Genomic DNA, 20,673 nt, shown 5'->3' on the forward strand with positions numbered 1-20,673 from the left:
TGCCCAGGACAAAGCCTCTCCTTTCAGTGTCCCCCAGCCGTGAGTGGGGCACGGGGCTCGTCCCTCACCCACAGCCCAGGGGCCAAAAGAGGCTTGTCGTGTGCTCGAGGTCACAGAGGCCGGGGGCGGCAGCCCCAGAATTTGAGGTCGGGTGTAAGTGACCTCAAAGACGTGGTCACTGGGACACCTTAGATGCCCAGCACCGTCTCCTCCAGAAATGAGCACGGTGCCTCCGTGGCTGGCAGGTGACGGAGCAGAGCGGGCTGAGGATGCCTTCTGAGGTGGGCATTTCCTTTTTCACCGTGAAGTTACATCTCCAATGTTGCGTTAGACGGAAATGGGAAAACTGGGTTCACTTTACAACTCCACCAAAACACCTTGGTTAGGAAGTTAAGGAAGGGCTCTAAAGGAAACTAATTATTCCATTTTTAACTAAAAATCTTTCCTAACTTTTCCTTTTGGTTTGGAATATTTACAGAAAATAGTTTGAGGAAAACATTTGCACAAACCCTGAGTGGCATTTCAGTCACCGAACAGGGATGGAACGACCTTCTCAGGCTTTTGAAGGGAGGAGAATGGCATTCTCACTCCCACGGGGGTCTGTATGAGGAGGAGACTTAAACAAATCCGAGCTCAGATAACACAACACTCGGGGGCTGTTGGAACCAACAGCTGGAACATGCACCCTGAGGGGCAGGCAAATGGGTCAATACCCAGCTGGGATGGAAGCACCAGAGTGGAAGGGCCTCGGGACCTCGCCGAGAGTGGGTGCAGGGCCCCCGTAGGCCTCTATGACACAGAGACCCCCAGCCTGGCCCCACGCCTGGCCGCTGCTCCTCCCTGCCCGTCCTCTTCCTAAATAAGAAGTGTGCTCTTAGACACCCCTCTGCCACTCAGACAGAGAACCCCACCACTTCTGACGGACGTTTAACACAACTGCTGACTCTGCTTGCCAACAGGCACGGAATTAAAACCACGCAGATAAACCGACAAGAAAAGTACCGGGCAAAGTCCTTCTTCCCACACCACAATTCTTTTGTAAAGCCACATGAGGTCATGGTCATTGCTTAAGAATTGATTTTCCGCATCCTTAGGACGGGCACTGATGAACAGAGTCTTAAACAGGAAAAACCAGCCACCCGCTCGGGGAGTGGGCATTGCCCGGGCCCTTTCCGATTTGCTCCCCTGCGCGGCGCGTCCGGCAGGGCTGTCTGTGGGAGGGACGGGCTCTGCACTGTGGACCATGTGGAATGGGGCAAGCCCAGCTGAAAAACTGGGTTTTTATTCAGTTTATTTTAATGAAGTCCACACGTGGCTCATGGCTGCTGAGCCACTGAGCAGGTACAGCCATCGAGAGCCAGTCACCTGTGAAGAGAGCCCCGGAGGTCGGCACACGAGAGTCCCTGGGGGGACCCGACAGAATCCCGTCTTCCGGGCCCCCGGGTGGGGAGATTGTAAGGGATAGTAATTTTTTCTTTGCATGAACCATTTTTCATATTTCTACAATGGCTAAGTATCACTATAAGACCTGAAAATAGATGTTAGTCTGTATCTAAATAGACACAATTTTGCAGGTGCTGTTTATACTTTTCTCAGTTNTGAGCCACTGAGCAGGTACAGCCATCGAGAGCCAGTCACCTGTGAAGAGAGCCCAGGAGGTCGGCACACGAGAGTCCCTGGGGGGACCCGACAGAATCCCGTCTTCCGGGCCCCCAGGTGGGGAGATTGTAAGGGATAGTAATTTTTTCTTTGCATGAACCATTTTTCATATTTCTACAATGGCTAAGTATCACTATAAGACCTGAAAATAGATGTTAGTCTGTATCTAAATAGACACAATTTTGCAGGTGCTGTTTATACTTTTCTCAGTTTGGGGATTACGAGGGCTTTTCCATCCTTTCCTAGAAAAAAAAACACTTTGTGTTTCAGAAACCTTCCCAAGCCACAAACCAGAAGGTGACTGGACAGCTGTGGGCTTGCCCTGTGCGCGCATGCGGAGATGTGGCCTCTCACCTCTTCTCGAGCTCCACCTTCGTTGCCCTGCTCCCCGTGACCTGTGAAAGACACGAGTGAGTGTCACCAAAGTCCTTGTCAAGAATGCCACTGCGAGGGGTCGCAGAGCGTCAGCACTGCCGAGGGGCCTTCTCTCCCTCACACTGTCTCTGCAGACAGAACTGTGCTCTGTAGAAGCTGTGGGGGAGGGGAGGCCACGGGCTGAACGGTGACCAGGACGCCCATCAGTGGTCCAAGGACCTGCACGTCCCTGACTGTTGGCTCACATAGGACAGCCCACCGTGCAGGACAGTCCTTGGCTAAGAGTAAGCGGAAGCAGAGGACACACACCTGCTCAGGTAAGGGGTTGGCAGGCACTGACTGGTTGTTTTTTCTGTGCCAGTCACCTCTCTACATCAATACCCAGCTTGCAATGCCCTGGGGTGCACAGCTCACCTCGAGGTCCTGAAGCCCCAGCAACCACACCTGGGACCTTCGACCCTCCCAGCCTGAGACTGGGGGCCCTGCTTTTCCGCCTCCAGTTGCCTCGCAGACGCCTTGCCCTGGCGGAGCTCCAGTCCCTCGTCCTGCCTCCCAGCTGGCAGCCGAGAGGCATCCGCCGAGAGGCTCCCACCCTCCACCTGTGCTTCTGGCACAGGCCTTTGTGCCCCCTGTGCGCAAGCACACTTCGGTGTTGCTCGGCGACTCGGAGAAGCCATCAGGCACAGAAAAGAGTGTCACCCAGGGAGCCCTCGCCTGTGTGTGTGTGTGGGGGGGAGGCGTACACGTGTGCATGTGTGTACATACATGTGTGTTTGGGGAGTCCGGGACCTCTGCTGCCCCCTGGGGCAGCCCCACGGGGTGGCTGGGAGCCTTGGGCAGACATTCCAGTGAGCCCCTTTCACTTTCTAAGTCGAATACTTGACTACATTCACACACATGCACAGTGTGAACAGAAACACTTCGGATCAGCCCCGTTGTTCTCTAGGTCTGCCCTGCACCCAGAGGACGTGTGTCTCTTCACAGTGCACAGTCTGCCTTCACCATCATAGCTCTGCGGGCTGAGCCCGAGAGGGGAGCTTTCAAGGACAGACGTCACCCAGACAGAAGCCACCGGGTGCACCCCGTGTTGCCGCGGCAAGAACCCATCCCAGCTCGGGGAGCTGGTCTCCACGGCCCGGCCCTCCCTGCCCACCAGGACCCGGCGGCTCACCTTGCAGGCTGTCCCGGCCCTCATCACCGTCTTCGAAGAGCACTGCTTCCGGCCTGTACGCCGGCTCAGTGGGCGGAGCCCCGGCTCCTCGCCAGGGGTCGCGCAGGGCGTCGGCCAGCGCCCTGGCCGCCTCGTCGAGGTCCCGGGGGCTCAGAGCCGCCACGTCGACCTCGTGCCGCCTCAGCTCCTCCAGCAGGTTCTGAAGAAGGGCTTCTGGAGGGAGGACATGCACGCACTCGCGTCAACCCCGTGCAGAGAGGGAGGACGCGCATGCGCACGTGTCAACGAGGCTGCCCTCCCCGCAGGGGCAGGCCCGTGTCCTGCAAGTTGAGTCTGAACTCCACGTGACCCTCCGGCCACGGCCAGGCTCAGTGCCTTTAACCGTGAAGATAAATGAGGGAGTCGGGGAGGAACTACGAGCAAATGCACGGTCCTGATTGGGAGGACGAGAGGGGCCTCTGGTGAAGGAGCTGGACTCACGTGGCTAAGGAAAGAGAGGAAGCAGCCTCATCTGCCCTTAGGCCACAGAGAAATGGAAATGAGCTGTTTCCCTCCCACTTGTGGGAAAGATAACACCCCCAAGTCTGGGCACCCAGCGCACACGACCTGCGACCCTGCCACCACCACGAACACTGGCCATCGCCCGCTTCCCACAGCCCCTCTGGCCTGCACTGGTAGGAGAAGCCCGAGTGAACTCTGGGCCACTGCGGTCGCTGGGCCATCTGTTCAACATGCAGCCCCAGTTTACACACGTGTTGTGTCTGAGGTTGGTTCACACATCAGCGTGAAACTCGAAGCGCATTTCAAACACCAACCCCCTATTTTCTCTTAGCTTCCTTTAGTTTGGAGGGAGGAACAGAAGGAGATTGTCACATGACAAGACTTAGGTTTCAGTGGGCCTCTTAGAATAACTGTAATAAAAATATCCACCTTCAAAATGGAAGAGTAAAATGTAATTCCTAACACTGCCTTCTCTCATCCAAAAAGGAATTTTTCAGGTTATCACTAGTGAAAAATAACTTTCAAATACCTTAGGCCATCAGTGGTGGACTCCTGGCGGCTGCCTGGCTTCCTGGGGGAACCTTTGTGCGTGTTGGGAACACCCTCCCATTCACCCCCCGTGAGCCCCACTGAGCACCACAAAGCGCCCCTGTCAGCCCTCTGGAGGCGAAGAGAAATGAGGAAACCCTCTGACAAAGCCCAGCCAGCTGTGGTGGGCATCAGAGGGACAGGGCTCAGAGCCCAGAGGCCACACGCATCAAAGTGGAGGGGCCTCTGTTCCACCACCTGCCCCGCAGAATCCCAAGACCTGGCAACTTCTGACGGCATTTCACGTAGCTTCCGATGCTCCAAGTGTCTCTGCCGTAGCAATTACTTGAAATATTGGGACGTCAGATATGTAAGTCCGGGGGGTGGAGATCAGCTCACGGCACAACCGTGACAGGCCTGACCTACGAAATTATGTTTCTCAGAAGGGCCCCAGACCGACGTTACGAGCTTTAGGGAACAAGCAATGGCGAGCCGAACACCGCAACACCGCTCTCACGCAGTGGGCACGGGCCGCGCACAGCAGCTTTTGCTGCGGACAGCCTTTTCCTCCTTGTGCGCATGAGAGTGCGGTTTAGCCACTTCCACACTCACGCCACCACCAGCACCACCGTTAGTGCCACCACAAGGAATTCGCTGCGCCCCGCTTGCCCAGAGAGTATAGAGTCCACTTGCTTTCTGGAGGCCAACTCTCAGGTATTTGCAAATGCTTCAGATAAATTTGGAGGGAGCTTATTATTTCATGCTGTCCTCATCTGACCCTCCACGGAGGAGACACAGGTGCAGTCACATGTCAGCGTCCTGTTTCCACTGGAAACACCACCAGTACAGTACAGCGTGTCCCCCTCCAGCCTGAGGGGTGGAGGGTTTGACAGCTGAGTGGCGTGGGTCGCTTGCCAGCTACGTGAGAGGTGCCGGGCTGCCACCTGGGTGACAGGAGCCCTGCTCGGATGGGCTGTGCACTCTGTACTTGTACAATGGTGCCCCAGCCCGATTCTGCCTCCGTCCCATGTAATATTGAGGCAAAGAACAGGAAGGTCCACTTAGCTTCGGTGTTAATCACGTGACTCAGCAGGTAGCACGGTTGGTGCCCAAACTGCTTTCTAAAGGCTGTTTCCGTGAGAGTCACGTAAATGTGAGTCTGCACCCTGAGAATGCAAACAGACGGTGACGAGGGCACAACCTGGACCTGGGCTGGTGGCACAGGCCAGACTGGACTAGGACACTGTCCAGCGATGGCTCCCAAGGGTGTCACTGAAGTCTGCCTGCAGCGCCAGCATGGCATCAGACCCCACTCGCAGGCAGGACCCCGAAGAGGGGGTGCTGCGAACTCCCCGCTAGGAGCAGAGTCCTAGACGGCAGTCGTCCCCGCACGTGGGCAAGGCAGGTCTGCAGGGACTCAGCTCGTAACTAGGTCCAGACTGATGTGTGTTTCACCATGGTCTTTAAAATGTGAATACAGGAGGTGGACATGGAGTCCTCTGTTACCTCAGAGTGGCCAAGCTCCCGGGCCCAGCCTGTGTGTTAATCCCAACTTGGAGGAGGGCTTGGCCCCGGAATACACTGAAGTAGGGGGCTAGGCGAAGGTGACACAGCTGACGGCCCCGCAGCGGCACAACCACATGCGACTCAAGGGGCGGTGACACACTCCCGACGCTGACAGCACTTGGGTGATTGTGTGTTTTTCTATCTGTACATGAATTATTCAGGTTTCGCATGGTAACCAGTTACAACGTGATAACTGGTAAAAAGTACAACAGATAAACGTTTATAAACTCTGGTTTCCATAGTGAGCAGATCGCCAAAGGACAGGATAACCTCGTAGCAGGGAGCGCTCCACTGGGGCGGTGACCTGGGACACTGTGTCTGGAGCTGGACCAGACAATGTCTGAATCTGGCACTGCCATCCCGTGCTGTGACCTCTGTCCTTGCCGCTGTCCTACTTCATGTGGGCCTTCAGCACTTTGAAAGGGGACAAGGTATGAACAATGACTAAGTGAAGGAAGACAGTCTCTTTTCCATGAGCGGTTTCTTCCAGGCGAACATTTGCCGCACGCAGGAAGCCATGCCTGACTCACTGATCACTCATGTGGCAGCAGGTACGGGTGGGTTTTCCTAGAGTTGCACCTGTAGCCTGAGCTCCGGGTCACAGGTCGTGTGAGGCACCTGGCAGTTCTCACGGGCTCCTCGAGTCCTGCTCTGGTGCGTAGCCCTCTGGGTGTCTGGGGTGCCCACTCCCCAGGGCCTCGCCATCCTGAGAAGCCACAACACAGGGGCCCTCAGGCCCTCCCTTTAGACCTCCCTCCACCTCCCCTGCTGTGCTTTGTGGACTGCGCTGCTGTGCCCTGGCCTCCATGGGGGGTTGTGCTGTGGCCGTGGCTCTGTCTGGGCTCCTCACCAGGCCCTGGGGTGGCCGTACCAAATGGTATGAGCACTCCATAGGGTGTGGTGGGAAAGGGCCTGGTGTTTGCTGTCATCGGTCATCAGGTAGCCTCGCAGGGAACTGATTTAAGAGAGGGAAGCTCTGGAAGACCCTAGACTGCGTTGCAGGTTTAGAGAAGCTGGTCTTTTCTGGTGTGTTTCCATCCCACCAACCCCACAGGGAGAACTCTCCCCTGGAGAGCAACCCCCAGTAATGCCCATCCCACCTACGGCGTGTTTCTGTGCAGACAGCTCCTAGTTGGGGCCTGAGCCGCTTTCTCGGGCCCCTGTCTTCTCCCAGACAGAGGCAGCTTCAGGAGTGGCCTCACACAGCCCCCCCCCGTCACAACGTGGCATTTCTTTCATTTCAAAGCACTGTGGCGGCTGTCTGGGCAGAGAGTGAGGAGGGCCATCTCGCTGGAAGGCAGCCATGTGTAGTGGACACGCACAACAGAGTGCAGATGTGAATGCGGTGCTCAGTGTGTTTCTAGAACCTGTTACCTGCTCGATTGGGTTGTTTCGGAATCTTCAAAGGAGAAGGCATACTCTATCAGAACCTCACTTGGTACTGAATGGTCTCAGAGAAAAGCTGTTAGAAAGTGAATAGCTCAGAGCCTCTGTGTCCTAGACAGGAGTGGGAACCAGTAAATGCCTTTTCCCGCAGACGAGCCTAACAGGGCCCAGCTCACTCACAGGACTGAGAGCCCCTGTGCGGTGTGTCAGCCACGTGAAAGGCCACACGGTGCATGTAGTACGTGGTGAGAGGCATCTGTCACACACTGCATTCTTTGGGGGACAAAGCAGATAGGCATAAATGTGGGAGCTGGGTATGAGTGTGAGCACAGCCGTGATGGGGAGTGTGACAAAGTCACAGCACGTGGAGAACCTAAAGCATCCATCATCCACTTTCCAGAACACCATGTGACTGACCTGTGACTACCCGTCCTCCAGGGGGCAATCCACCCCTCCCTGCAGTACCAGCAGCTGAACTTGCCCGGCGCCTGGCGTGGACATGACTGCCTTCCTTCCCCTCACTGCACAGGGAAGCGCGTAGCTTGAAGGTATCCCTTCTTGCACATACCTGGTGCCTGCCCCACCTCAGATGCAGTGGGGGACCAGCACTGAGAAGGTGCTAGAAAGATGGACGGAGTAACAACAAAAACACCAGAGGGGGTGGGGCTGCTGGCTTACCATCATCCAGGCCCGGGGCATCGTTGGGGTCTTCTGGGGGCGAAAACCGTTTCTGGGGTTCTCTCCAAGGCATGCGCATTAGGTCGTATGGCGTGAGGGGGCCCTTCTTGGTGGGTGAGGGGGGTCTATAAGCCAAGTAGAACATCAGCTGCCCAAGGACATTCCGCTTGTCCACTCTTCTGTCCCCCTTAGGGCTGAGATCATCAGGTTGGGGCCTGCTGAGGGTCTGCGGTGGGTGGCCCATGGGGCGCCCCTCCCGGGAGGCAGGGGCATAGGTCAGAGCAGATGTTTGGTCCGTGAAGGTCAGCGCACTGTCTGTCAGGGGGTCCTCACCCTGCAGGGGCAAGGGACAAACAGCAGTGGGTGAGTCTCTGTCACCAGCCACATGCTAGAATGACACGTGGTCTGGACTTCCAAGGCCCCAAACGGCACTGGGCATCTGAACCGCACACCCAGAGTGGGCACAATCACAGACCAGATCCCCAGCTACAGGCAGTGGTGCACTGGTTTTTAGTAGCAGCTTTACTGAGATCAATTCACATACCATGAAATTCACCCGACTTGGTTGTTTGCAGTGTAGCCACAGAGGTGCATACACTCCAACCACACACTATTCCACCAAGTCCAGCACATTTTAATCACCCAAACAGAACCCCCGTGCCCACTCCCTGTCCTCCTCACACACCCGCAATCCTGGCAACAGCCCATCTACTCTGTCTCTGTGGTTTGCAGGACACTTCACGTACACGGAATCCTGCGAGAGGTGGCCCTGTGTGTTGGCTTCTCTCATGTAGCACGGTTTTCCAGGTGTGTCGTGCCATGTGTCAGGGCTGCATTCCTTTTTGTAGCAGAAAAATAACCCGGGTGAAGGACATAGTGCATTTTGCCTATTTATTTGTCAGCTGTTGGACATTGGGGCTGCAACCACTTTGGGGCCAAAACGAGGAGCAGTGCTGTGGACATTCGTGGACACATTTTCACGGGGGCAGGTGTTTTCCATTCTCGGTGGCACACACCTGGAGGTGTGCAGTTGCTGGACAGTGTGGCGACTCTGCGTGCAACTGGCGAGGACCTGCCCCCAAGTCTGCAGCACGGCTCCCCAGCGGTGCACACGGGCTCCGCTTCCTCCACCTCCTCGGCTGCACAGGCCACTCGGCGGGATCATAACCCCCTTGTGGGCAGGAAGTGGTTTTACTAATTACTTATATCACTTTCATAGTCTATTCCCTTAGCAGCAACCTTCTGCACCAGGGAAATGGCCAGGGTCTCTGGGGTAATGACGACACATGACAGAGAACCCACAAGCTGGGCCACGTGGCCTTCCACGGAGCCTCCACCTACGTTTTCACCGCACTCATCTCACAAAGGTCCCTGGGGGATTGACGTCGTCACACTGAGTTTTGCCACTAGGCAAAGCCAGGCCAGGTGTTCTTAGCCCTGGGACAGCTAGCCAATGTCCGAAGTCATGTTCTTCTGCCTCTGGCAACAGCACTGACGACCCTGCCTGGACAGACAGTGACTGCCAACTCGAAGACTCTCGGGAAGGTGACCCCTGACCTTCATACTGATCAGTGGGCCCATGTTTGGGGACCCAGTGGAGAGGTGCAGCTGTCACTGGGCTGAGACAAGTGGCCCCGACCTCCAGGCCTGGCTCGGGTCCAGCTTTCGGTGTTGCGAGCTGGAAACGAGGCAGCTGGGACCGGTGTGGGTTCTAGTTTCTATTCTTACATTGGCAGGTGGGCACATTACTTCACCTTTTGAGACTCCATTTTCTTCTGTCAAAGGAGAAGGCTGGACATTCAGATTGTTTTATTTCCACAATGATGAGATTTCAGCTGCCATCCAGTTGTTCAATTTTGTCAAAGTACCCGCTGAAATGAATGCTTCACCTTCAGAAAAGAGTCACAGGAGAGAGAGAAAATGCTCCGCCGCCCACATCCCTTCTGGGGACTCCCACACACTGAGTGTGAGTGTCAGTCTTCTGCATGGATGCCTGTTCGCCATGGCTGTCTCTGAACCCCCGCCCAGGCCACCGTGCTGGGGGATGGGATCCGTGCCCAAACCCCCCGTTAACGTGCTCACGGGCATCTATCTCTCCTTGCTTCACTGGAAGTGCAGCCAATCTGCCTCTTTGACTGGGAGCCGACTGGAGAGCTCCCGATAGAGGGCGGGCCGGGCCCCACGCAGCCCATGACAAATCACAGCAGGATGCGATCTGCACAGCAGTCAGAGACAGTCTATTTGGGGTGTTTTTGCTCGGAACTGTGTTAGGGCGAAGAGGGAAGGGAGCACTTTGGTGGGTGGCAGGAACAACGGAGGCTGTGGGACCACAGAACGCCCAGCTCCCGCCATTCAGGGCAGCTGTTCTGCAAACCCTGGCCAGCCCAGTGGTGTCCCTGGGGAGCTTACGGCACCCTCAGGGAGAGGGTGCCCATCCCCGGAGCGAGAGGCCCAGGGGCAGGAAGATGAGCTGTGAGCGAAGTGTTCTCCTGCTGCTTCCTCCCGCATGGCCCAAGCTCCAAGAGCAGCACTCGGAGCGGGTTGCAGGGCAGGGCTGCCTGGGTTTGAGTCCCGCTGCCAACGCTGCGCGTGTCGTGACCTGATTGGGGACCTTTGGGGACCTGTTTAACGTCTGCGCCATCTGTGAAGTGGGGTGATCATCTCGGAAGTGCTGATGGCCTCTGCTGCTGTTGCTGCTGGTTTTACTTCACCTGCTCATAATTTTCTTTGAAGCAGCAGGAAGTCCGTAGCCCACCAAGGACGAGCCGTCCAACTGAGCATACTTTTATTCCACATTCAGCTCTGAGTTTAAAATTCTGTGACTCATTCTCTAACCTTCTATTTTAAAAACAGTTTAAAGCCTCAATTCAACAAACCTATGATGTCAGGTTTCTAAGGCAATGGTGAATAGTTCTTAAGACTGTTGTTGTCCAAATATGGAAATTAGCAACCCCAAAGCATGAAAACTGGCCAGTTGCCAGCAGGCAGTGTGGCCACTTCTGGCAACATTAATGCTTCTGACCGTCTGTCAGAGAAATTGAGTCTGGGCACCGTGGCCTGGTCCACTCGTGTGCGCGAGCCTCTGAGAACGGCTGCCAAAGCCTCCAGGCTCCACAGTGAGCTGGAATTGCTCCAGGCACACTCCGCACCTTGTGGCGGGTCTGTGTGAGGAGAGAACCTGCTCACCCCCCAGCCCCAGGGGTCAGCAGAACAGGAAGTGTCGGTCAGCAGGGCACAGGAGGCCCGTGTGGGGACAGGCCCGTCAGCGCAGCCCTGTGCAACCTGCACAGCTGGGGGCCAGCTGTCTCACCTCTTTGAGCTCCACTATGACCACCTGCAAAACCTGGAAAATAATTTGTTTTTTTCTCTTAAAGCAGTTGTGAGGATTGGGGAGAGTATAGCTAGAAGTGCCTGGTTTGGCACACGGCTCAGCGGTGGTGTTCATCACCACCATCGGCATCACCATCACCACCATCATCAGCATGATAATCACCATCTTCCTCTCCACCCCTGTCATCACCACCGTCACCACCGTCACCACCGTCAGCACCACTGCCGCTGTGTGCTAAGCTCTGGCCTACACTCGAGGGGGCAGAACAATGCAAACAAGGGCCTGTTTCCACACAGCTTGCAGACTGCAATGCAGGCTGTGTCACAGACATCAGGAACCACAACTGGAAGCATATTATTAGAGAAGAAGTCCGGGGACATGGCGATTGGAAGGAAGTGATTGTATTTGGCTGGGGGACATCAGGGCAGCTTCCCGCAGCCAGATGACACACGTCCTGGCACTGCAACCTGCATGGTGTCCCTCGTCTCCCAAACAGTGAGTGTTTGTGGAAGCAGAGCCCCTTGCTCCAGCTTCACCCAGGCCAGGGTGCCACAGCTAAATTCAGCCTCCTGCCTCTCCCGACAGCCTGCCCACACCTGCCCCAGACGGCGGAGTGTGAGTTCGGACTGCCAGGAAGGTCTGGAGGCCCTGGGAGCCCAGGCAGCAGCAAACACTGAGTGGGTGAGACTTCCGTCTGCACACTGGTCTCTCACACTCACCAGATATTCTCTGGTTCCAAGGAGCCAAAACAAATTAGGAAACCCAAACTGGGCCATCGTTTGACCACGTAACAAACATTTTCTCCGGTTTGTCTCATAGCCCGAAGGCAGCGTTGACAAGCACACTGATCAAGACGCACTTGCTGCTGGCCTGACATCGCACACGGCTGCGCGGCTGTCCACAGGCTTCCTAATGAGATGTCCCCACGATGCCGCTGGACACAGCAAGGTTTGGGCGGCGTGGGGGAGCTCAGAACACCCCCACCTCCGGCTCATTAATGTGGGTCGAGGTGACTTCGCTGTCTCCCTGAGCTCGGGCACAGAGGGTGATGCTGGCCATGTGTTTCCCCTCTCTCTCTGTGACCCTCTCTCCCCCTCCCCCTCCCTCTCCTGCCCTACACAGTGAAAAGGCTGTCAGTGCTTAACAGTGTTCAGACTCCACGTGGCCCGCCCACATGCAGGGGAGGAAGGCTGGAGGTGTCAATCTGACAGACAGCGCTGTCACTGGGACAAAGGAAATGTCTGCATTAGAGGAGCCTTGCACTGGTCTATCTTTGGCCGGGACAGTGGTGCTATCTTCGCAGCCGAGATACAGAGCTTTCAGTTAGGGGAGAGTCTCCCCCCAGGTTTTGACAGAGTTCACCAGACCCTGGAGGGTGAATAGGGGTTCAGATCTAAACTACAGGATCACCGAATTTTTGCAGAAAGTCAACAGTCCTATGAGGGGCCATGTTAGTGCAGGACGCTCACTCGGAATGACTCTAAGGAGACAATTCGAGACATGAGGAAACAGCTGTTTCTCCTCACCGTCCAGCCTGCGCTCTGTCCTCTTCACGCTCCTCCTGGTTTGTACCCTGCTCTTTCCAGAAGCTGCACCTGCAGCGTCACACCTGGCTGGCCAGCCAGCCAAGGGAATGGCCGAGCAGTGAGCTGCGTCACCCCGTCTGCCTGCCTTGGGCGAGCGGGCACAGTGCGGACCATGCATATGGCCACCGGGCCAGGCTGCACTGTGGGTTTCCATGCTCCCATCCTTGTGGGCCCCGAAGACAACCCTGCGGTGTGGACCCAGGATCCCACTTCAGACGTGGAGGCAAGATGACCCTCAAGCAGGGAGCAGAGCTGGATGCAGCCCCTGCATCAGAAACCCCAGGTTCGTCTGCCGTCTGTGGGGAAAATGATACAACTCCTGCTCCCTGAGTTTGAAGGAGGGATTTTGGTGACCTTGGTTTGGGCTTAGAAAACAAACATGAAACAGTTGAGCAAGAATTTCCAGGTTTGGATTTCAGCTTGACCACCAGCTGAATCTCTCGGCCTCAGTCTCTCGCTCTGTAAAATGAGATGACTGACAGACGGTCATGAGGGACTGTCTCCTCCTAGAAAAATACGAACCAACAGAAAGCACAATAAAACTTTAGGGAATGAGGCTGTGGTGCTGCTCTGTGTCCACCCAGTCAGCTCTGAAGACTCCAACTGGGAGACGGGCACGAGTGTTGGCAAGGAGCCAGGCAGCTCCCCACACACAGTGACGTGAGAAGCTGAGTCAGACAAAATAGAACGTCTGCTGCCTGCGTAGAATTCAACTCTGAAGGAAAACTGGACAAGCACACAGGTTCCCACAAAGAACCGCTGCTGCTCACCCTGTGTCCCCACGGCCACCTTCGGTGCCAGCAGGTGGGCCACCCTCCTCCGAGACTGCACTCCTGCTCCGGGTGGCACCCAGGACAGAAACACAGCTGGCGGGGAAGCAGCTGGGCTGGGACACCGAGAGCATGTGACCATGCTGTCCACCAGCTTAGGCTCTTGTGCTGGCCTCCTGGGGACACCGACGAGCGTGCGGTTGTGAGGGGCTGCCCTCCCCTCGAGCCCAGTTCCGAGCCGGCTAGCACCCGGCTCTCTGCAGGCGGGTTTCCTCTGGCAGGGAGGCGGGGATGACGTTCGCAGTCCCCACGTGCACCCGCCCACCCCTCCCTACACGCAGGCACAACTAACTGGGTGTGGCAGGCAGAATGTGGGCCCATGTGGACCCAGCTCTGCCACTGGAACCCGTCTGCCCACCAGGGCTCAGCAGAAACAAGCCTGCTTTTTCATCAAAGGAACCTTGTGGGTGTGGCCGGCGTGGCCACGGTTGTCCTAGCTCCACACCCTTGCCTACGCCGTTCCCCGTGGCACAGCTGAGTAGAGGGCCAGAGGGAGCCCTGAGTCCCCACACTCACTGTCCGTCAGGGTGGAGACAGGAGATAGCGGGCTTGCTGGTGGAACGCCAGGTGTTTCCTTCGGGGGCTGCTGGGAGTCCATCAGGCTGCCGTGGATGTCGCATGTAGGGGTCCTTGTGACCATGTGTCCTTCCTCCGAGTGGACCTCCACAGCAGAAGCACTGTGTCCCCAGACAGATGACTATTCCACCACAGGGAAACCCCAGAGAAGCTGTACCAGTTACATCCCTGCGGGCTGAAGGGTGCCATCCGTCAACACTGTCACCGGGAGCTGGCATTACGGATTTTTTGGAAAAGTTCAGCCAATCTGGTGAACAACAGTAGTGGTGGCTCTTCGGGGCTCCACACTGCGTGTCCCTGACGGACAAGGACGTTTAGCATCTTTGATGACATTTTGGCCATTTGTATATATTTTTATAAAGTATGTGTTGAAAACTTTTACACATTTGTATTGCTTGCTCATCTTTTCTTTTTCATCTTCATTAAAGTGTAATTGACATACAGTAAACAGCACACACTTGTTGTGACAGGGCTATGCATCAGTGACACCATCACCAGGGTCAAGACCATGAACACACCTGTCACCTCTGTCACTCTCTATCACCCTCGTGGCTCCCTCAGTAACCTCACCCCCACCCCCTGCGTCCTCGGGCAACCCCTGATTTGCTGTCACTTTCCACTAGTTTGCATTTTCCAAAATGTATACAAACGGAATTTTAACAGTGTTTACTCCTTTTCTGTCTGTCAGAGTGACCTTGGGACTCGTCCCCAGTGTCTCAGGCCCCCGCAGCCCATGGGCTGAGCAGGGCTCCACTGGGTGGATCAAACACAATTTGTTATCCTTTTGCTGTGGGCACTTGCGTTGTTTCCGATCGCTGGCAATTACTATCGAGGCTGCCATGAATATTCACGGTCACGTTTTCGAGTGGACTACAACGCTTTCGTTTACCTTGGGCAGGAGTGGAATGCCTGGATCAGAGAGTGGGTAGGTGTTTAATTGCTGAAGACACTGTGGAAGTGTTGGCCGAAGCAGCTGCACCACTGCACACTCCCACCAGTGTGCAGGCGGGCACCGCGCCTTCCCCTCGTGACTGCCCCAGCAGGGTCAGCCTCTGGCAGTCAGCCGCTCTGACAGGCGTGGCCGTGACTGTCATTTCCCCGGGGAACCACAACTTCAAACATGTGACAGAGCTTATTTCCCACCCATCTTTCTTCGTTGGTGGATGTATTTTCAAGTCTTTTGCTCAACTTTTTCTTTGCTTGCTTTTTTTTAAATGAGTTTTGAGAGTTCCTTATTAACTGTGAAGAGAAGTACATTTCAGGTGTGTTATTTGTAAATATTTTTCCCCAGTTTGTTACCTTCTTTTCATTCTCTTAGCAGAATCTCTTAAAAAAGAAAAATAATTTAATTTCGACAAAGTCCAAGTTATCAATTTTTCTCTTATGGACGATAGTTTCAGTGTCATAGCTACAGATCACTTTGGGGGAGATTGCCACTTTAACGCTGTTATTGCTTCTGACACACGAAGTATACTTCTGACACAGTGTCTACGTTTCCATTCCATTCCCCTCATCCACAATGTTCAATTTTTAGTGTAAGCTTTACACATATTTTGCTAGATTTATCCCATAATGCTTCATAAATTTGGATGCTATTGTAAGTGATATTTTTAAGACTGCAATATCTATTGCTAGTATATAGAAATACAATCGGTTTTTGTATATTTACTTTGCATTGTTATTTATTAGTTTTAGCAGCTTTTTTGTAGGCTCTGCCAAATTCTCTACAAAGGTGATCGCGAAATTGGAGTGCCTTTTATTTTCGTTGTTGCTTTACCACACGGGCTGGGACCTCCGGCACAATGCTGCACAGAGGAGGAGAGGGAACGCGTCCCGGTCTGATCCCCGGTGTCAGCACAAAGCGTCCAGTCCCCCTCCCTTGCTGTGATGGCAGCTGCAGATTTCCACGAATGGAGGTTGGCATTTGTCAGCTGCTTTTTCCACGTCCGTTAGGAGTGTCAGGTAGTTTTTCTTCTCCTTGTGAATACGGTGAGTTATACAGGTTCACTTTCAAACAGACTAACCATGCATTTCTGGAATGAATCTCCCTGGATCGTGATGCATTATCCTTTTTTATACACAGTGTTTCATTAGATTGGCTAAAATTATACATATTGTTTGATTTGATTGGTTAAAATTATGTTTAGCATTTTTCCCTATATTTCTGGGGACAAATGATCTACAGGGTGTTTTTAATATCTTCCTTTGTATAATTTCTATCCTTTGAAACTTACTGAGAATTATTTTATGACTCAGTAAATGACCCAACTAGGGAAATATTCTATGTGTACTTGAAAAGAACGTGTATTCAGCAGTGTTTAGATATATCATTCTAAAAATATCAATTAGGTCAAGTTGGTTAATGGTGTTGTTCAAATTTTCTATATCCTTACAGATATTTGATCTACTTATATAATCAGGTACTGAGAGAGGAGAGTTAAAATCTCTAAGAATAATTGTGGACTTGCATATTTCTCTTTTTAGTATTCTCATATTTTTGCTTTTTGTATCTGGAGCTCTAACATTAGGTTCGTAAAAAAATTTCTAGTTATCTTAATTTTAGGTTATCTTAATTGACAGTTTACTCATTATAAAATGTCTCTCACTGATAACACTATTTGTCTTCAAGTATGTTTTGATTAATATCAATGTAGTTAATTAATATAATATTCTCTATATTTTACTTTCACTTTCAACTTACACATCTTTCTATTTCGTGCACCTTGGCTTTAGGAGATGTCACTGAAACATTTTTGTTTCTATTAAGACTGAACATCTCCGCAGCTTCTCTGGAGGACTTGGTCCATTTGTGTTTGAGGTGACCATGAACACGGGCAGACCTCAGTCCGCTTTCCTGGTGTGGGTTTTATAGTCAGCCTGTGTGCGCTTCGTTCCTCTCTTCCTCCTCCTCCTTTCTTGCCTTCATATGGAGAAGTAAGCTATTTTTAGCATTCCTAATTTGACTTTCAGTTACACCTACTTTTTCTTCTTTTTCTAAATGGTCACTAGAACAATTACAATGTGTCTCTGTATCACAATCTACCTTCAAACAATATTATAAAACCTCACAAACCAACAAGAAGTGCCCCCTTCCACCTGCTCCATTGCCGTGACATGTGAGCTACGAAGTGCACAGTACACACTTATTGTCTCATTTTACGTACACGGCAGCTGTTAACATTTTACATACCTCATGTGGGTGTATCTCCTAGGTTGACTCTCAAATGTGCCATTTCTGGCTCTCTTCACTACCTCTGGGCTCCTATCGCTGTCGCTGGTCCTTGAGCTGAAGCACTTGGAGCGTTTCTGTGCTGCGGGCCTTCCAGGGTCTCTGTTTTGCCTGCACTTTTGAACAAGGTCGAATTCGAAACTGACAGGTTTCCTCTTTCAGTACTTTACCGATGTTTTTTCATTGTCTTCTGGCCTCCCAACGAGTATTTATTCTTATCATTATCCCCCAAGATGCAATGTGTCCTTTCACCCAGCATCCCTTTAAGATCTTCTCTCTCTTTTTAAAAGATTTTATTTATTTATCTTCAGAGGGGAAGGGAAGGAGAGGGAGAGGGAGAGAAATATCAATGTATGGTTGCCTCTCATGCGTCCCCTGCCAGGAACCGGGAACTGGCCTGCAACCCAGGCATGTGCCCTTGACTGGGAATTGAACTGGGATTGTGTGGTTTGCAGGCCCGCGCTCAATCCACTGAGCTACACCAGCCAGGGCTAAGATCTCCCCAGTTTGATCACAGTTTGCCTAGATTCAGTCTTCTCTGAGCTTATCCCACTCAACATTTATTAAGCTTCTTAGACCTTGTTCTGGTGACTTTTGTCAATCTGGGGGAAGCCCAGCCAGCAATTCTTCAAGTGTCTCCAGTGCTTTTTCGTCCCCTCTCCTCCGTGCAGGGTTCTGAGGCACAGACATCGGATACTGTGTGACACTGTCCTGTGCCTGCCTGTTTCCTAGTTTCAGCACCTTTATGTTCTGGGTTTCACCTCTGACCTGACCTTCGCTGCTTCTCTGCTGGTCATGTCCCTCCCAGAGCTCCCTGGTGGGACTCCGTTTCTCATCCTACCGCTTTCATCCCCAGCACTTCCACCTGGTTCTCTGCGATTGCTCCATCTCAAGTTCATTTACGTCTTTTCACCTTGACCACTCAACGCTTTAACCTATTTATCTTGATTATCCAAATGGCCCTTTTGAACAGCTGAGTCACACCTGGGTTTTCTTCTGTTGCTCTTTCCTCTCTTGACCCCGTGTCCCCCAGTTTTAGACTGCGTACGGGAAATATCCGCGTGAAAGAGTGACAGAGAGTGGAGTAAACACTATTTGTGCCCAAACAATGCCATGCCCCTCGATCCCTCGGTCTGGGCGCAGTCCCTGCAGCCGGCAGTGGAAGTGGGTGTGGCGGTTACTGCCGAGCCCACCAGCCTCAGCCACTGCCGGCTGCCCTTGGGACGAGGCCAGGAGCAGGCTGGGGCCTGAGCTCCAAGGACCGCGATGCTGTGTAGATGCTGATGCTCTGATTTGCAGACCAGTGCCATTTTGTGGGTTCCGCTTCAGTCCACCTTCCTGCATCCTTCCTTCACAATAGATGTTCTCCTCACTCCGCCTTGTCTGGGGCTTTCAGAAGGCAGCTGGGGTCCCTCAAAAGCCCTGGATTTCCTTGGGGCGATTCCTCCCACTCTTTACCCCTTCCCACACCATCCCCCACCCCCTGGGGACTGTTTCACATTCTTGGGGCTCTGTAGCCTGTCTCTGTGGACTCGGCCTCACACAATGGTCTCCACACATCATCAGCAGTTCCTGCACTTCGGGCTGCCTTCCTCCTGTCCCCTCTCATGTCGGGTCCCCTCCTGCTGCTCCTGCCTGCGTGATATAGCTGTGGTCTCTTGCCCCCTGGAACGAGGTCATCCCTTTCTGAATTGAGAGCACTCAGGTTCCTTTGCAGTCTCGGCTCTCTGAGGTTTGTTTTTTCCCAAGCTCTGATGCAGTAGCACCTGGATTACTCACGGTGCTATCATGGTGGCACTGGGGTTGTCACTTCATAGTCTGCGATTTAAGTCCCATCGAACACCTTCCCCCGGTGACTGCCCGCTGTTTCTCCAGTGTCTGCCCTCTGAGCAGCCTCCCGCCCCTCCTTACAGTGCCTGCTCTGTTTTTAACCCCGTGTTTCTTTCATCCACCTCACCCAGGAAGGCTGTGAAGTCCTAGAGGGCAGGGCTTACCTTCCGTCTTTCTAACCCCAGCACCTAGCACAGCTTCCAGTGCAGTGAAAATGCTTAAAACTGTTTCCAAAATAAATCCGTTCATTCGCGGATGGGTTTCCGTTCAAACCCCTGCGATGGCGCGGACTAAGCGGGGACTAGTTGTCTCTAACGATCCCACGGGCTGAGCCAGCACCGCTGTGGGTGATGAGAGCAGGGACTGGTCCCCACCGCTCACGGCACAGGAGGGACAGTCGCACCAGTTTACGGATCAGCGAGCACTGGTGAAGGCACTGGGGCTGGAGCAAGTCTGTTGAGGAGCAGGACGGGCCCTGCTCCCTCCAGCCCTGTCCTGAAGCAAATGAGTGGCGGAGCCTCTGGAGGTGGTGGGTTCACACCGTCTCTAACTCCACACTGGACTTGGATCTGTGGCGTCAGATGCACAGAAAGGGGTGACTACAAAATTATCCACTGGGATTGGCTGCCCCTGGAAAGACCCTCAGTGCAGGGAACTTAAATTTCCAAGGGGAGTCTGCCATCAGCTGAGGAGGAGCAGCAATGCAGCTGGGCCTGTTGGCAGGTTCACGAGGCAGCGACCTCGGGACGGCAGTGGTCATATCAGGTGACTCCTTCCTGCCCTTCATCCAGTCTCTGTTCATCTGAGAGACGACGAAGAGCGTGCTCTTCACTCAAACATGGGGCCAAGACAAGAACAAGTTCTAGGCTCCCACGCATTTCTAGTGTTGGAAGCATCCATCTTAACATGGAAGGAAAAGTGCGGGGCCAAAAATGCCACCAAGTGCTCGTGTTCTGAATAACCCGTGGCCTCCATGACGGACTGAGCACAGAACTCGCTGTCCACACAGGGCGTTTGTGAGCGGGAAAAGGTGATGTGCTAGGAACTGTGAGGGGGCAACAGATGTAAACCATGTTGTCCCGCTGACCCACTGTGAGCACCACATGTCCTAGAGGCCAGACCCAGGACAAGGTGGCAGGTGGTTGCTGAAGGGACCCGTGATGACCCCAGTGCCAGCCTTCCCACCGCCTCTCCTGAAAGGAAGGCCTGGTCGGGTGTGAGCAGGGTGGAGGCTGTCCCTCCCCCGCACGCCTCAGTGACAGGGGTGGCCTCGGGGCCAGTGGAGCAAACCCCCAACCCCACTGTAAGGCCCCAAAGGGCTGAGTGTGCCCTGCAAAGATACCAGGCCCACTTTTCCCACAGCAGCAAAGGTCCCCAGTGCCAGAATCATAATGCACCAGGTCATGGCTGGGAAGGCCCTGCTGTGA

General features: G+C 53.8%; 1 protein-coding gene across 1 annotated transcript in view; it reads right to left on the bottom strand.

Annotated features, from left to right (window-relative positions):
- PTPRN2 (protein tyrosine phosphatase receptor type N2) overlaps window positions 1–20,673 on the bottom strand; it is a 385,188-nt gene that overhangs the window by 202,049 nt on the left and 162,466 nt on the right. The window contains exons 6-8 of the mRNA XM_037049518.1: window positions 7,865–8,198; window positions 3,206–3,418; window positions 2,014–2,054 (exon numbers count right to left, since the gene is read on the bottom strand). Of these exons, the coding sequence (XP_036905413.1) occupies window positions 2,014–2,054; window positions 3,206–3,418; window positions 7,865–8,198 (588 nt within the window). The remainder of the gene's footprint in view (window positions 1–2,013; window positions 2,055–3,205; window positions 3,419–7,864; window positions 8,199–20,673) is intronic.

Source organism: Sturnira hondurensis, unplaced genomic scaffold (genome assembly GCF_014824575.4).
Source record: "Sturnira hondurensis isolate 20B ecotype Veracruz unplaced genomic scaffold, ASM1482457v3 Scaffold0006496, whole genome shotgun sequence".
NCBI lineage: Eukaryota > Metazoa > Chordata > Mammalia > Chiroptera > Phyllostomidae > Sturnira > Sturnira hondurensis.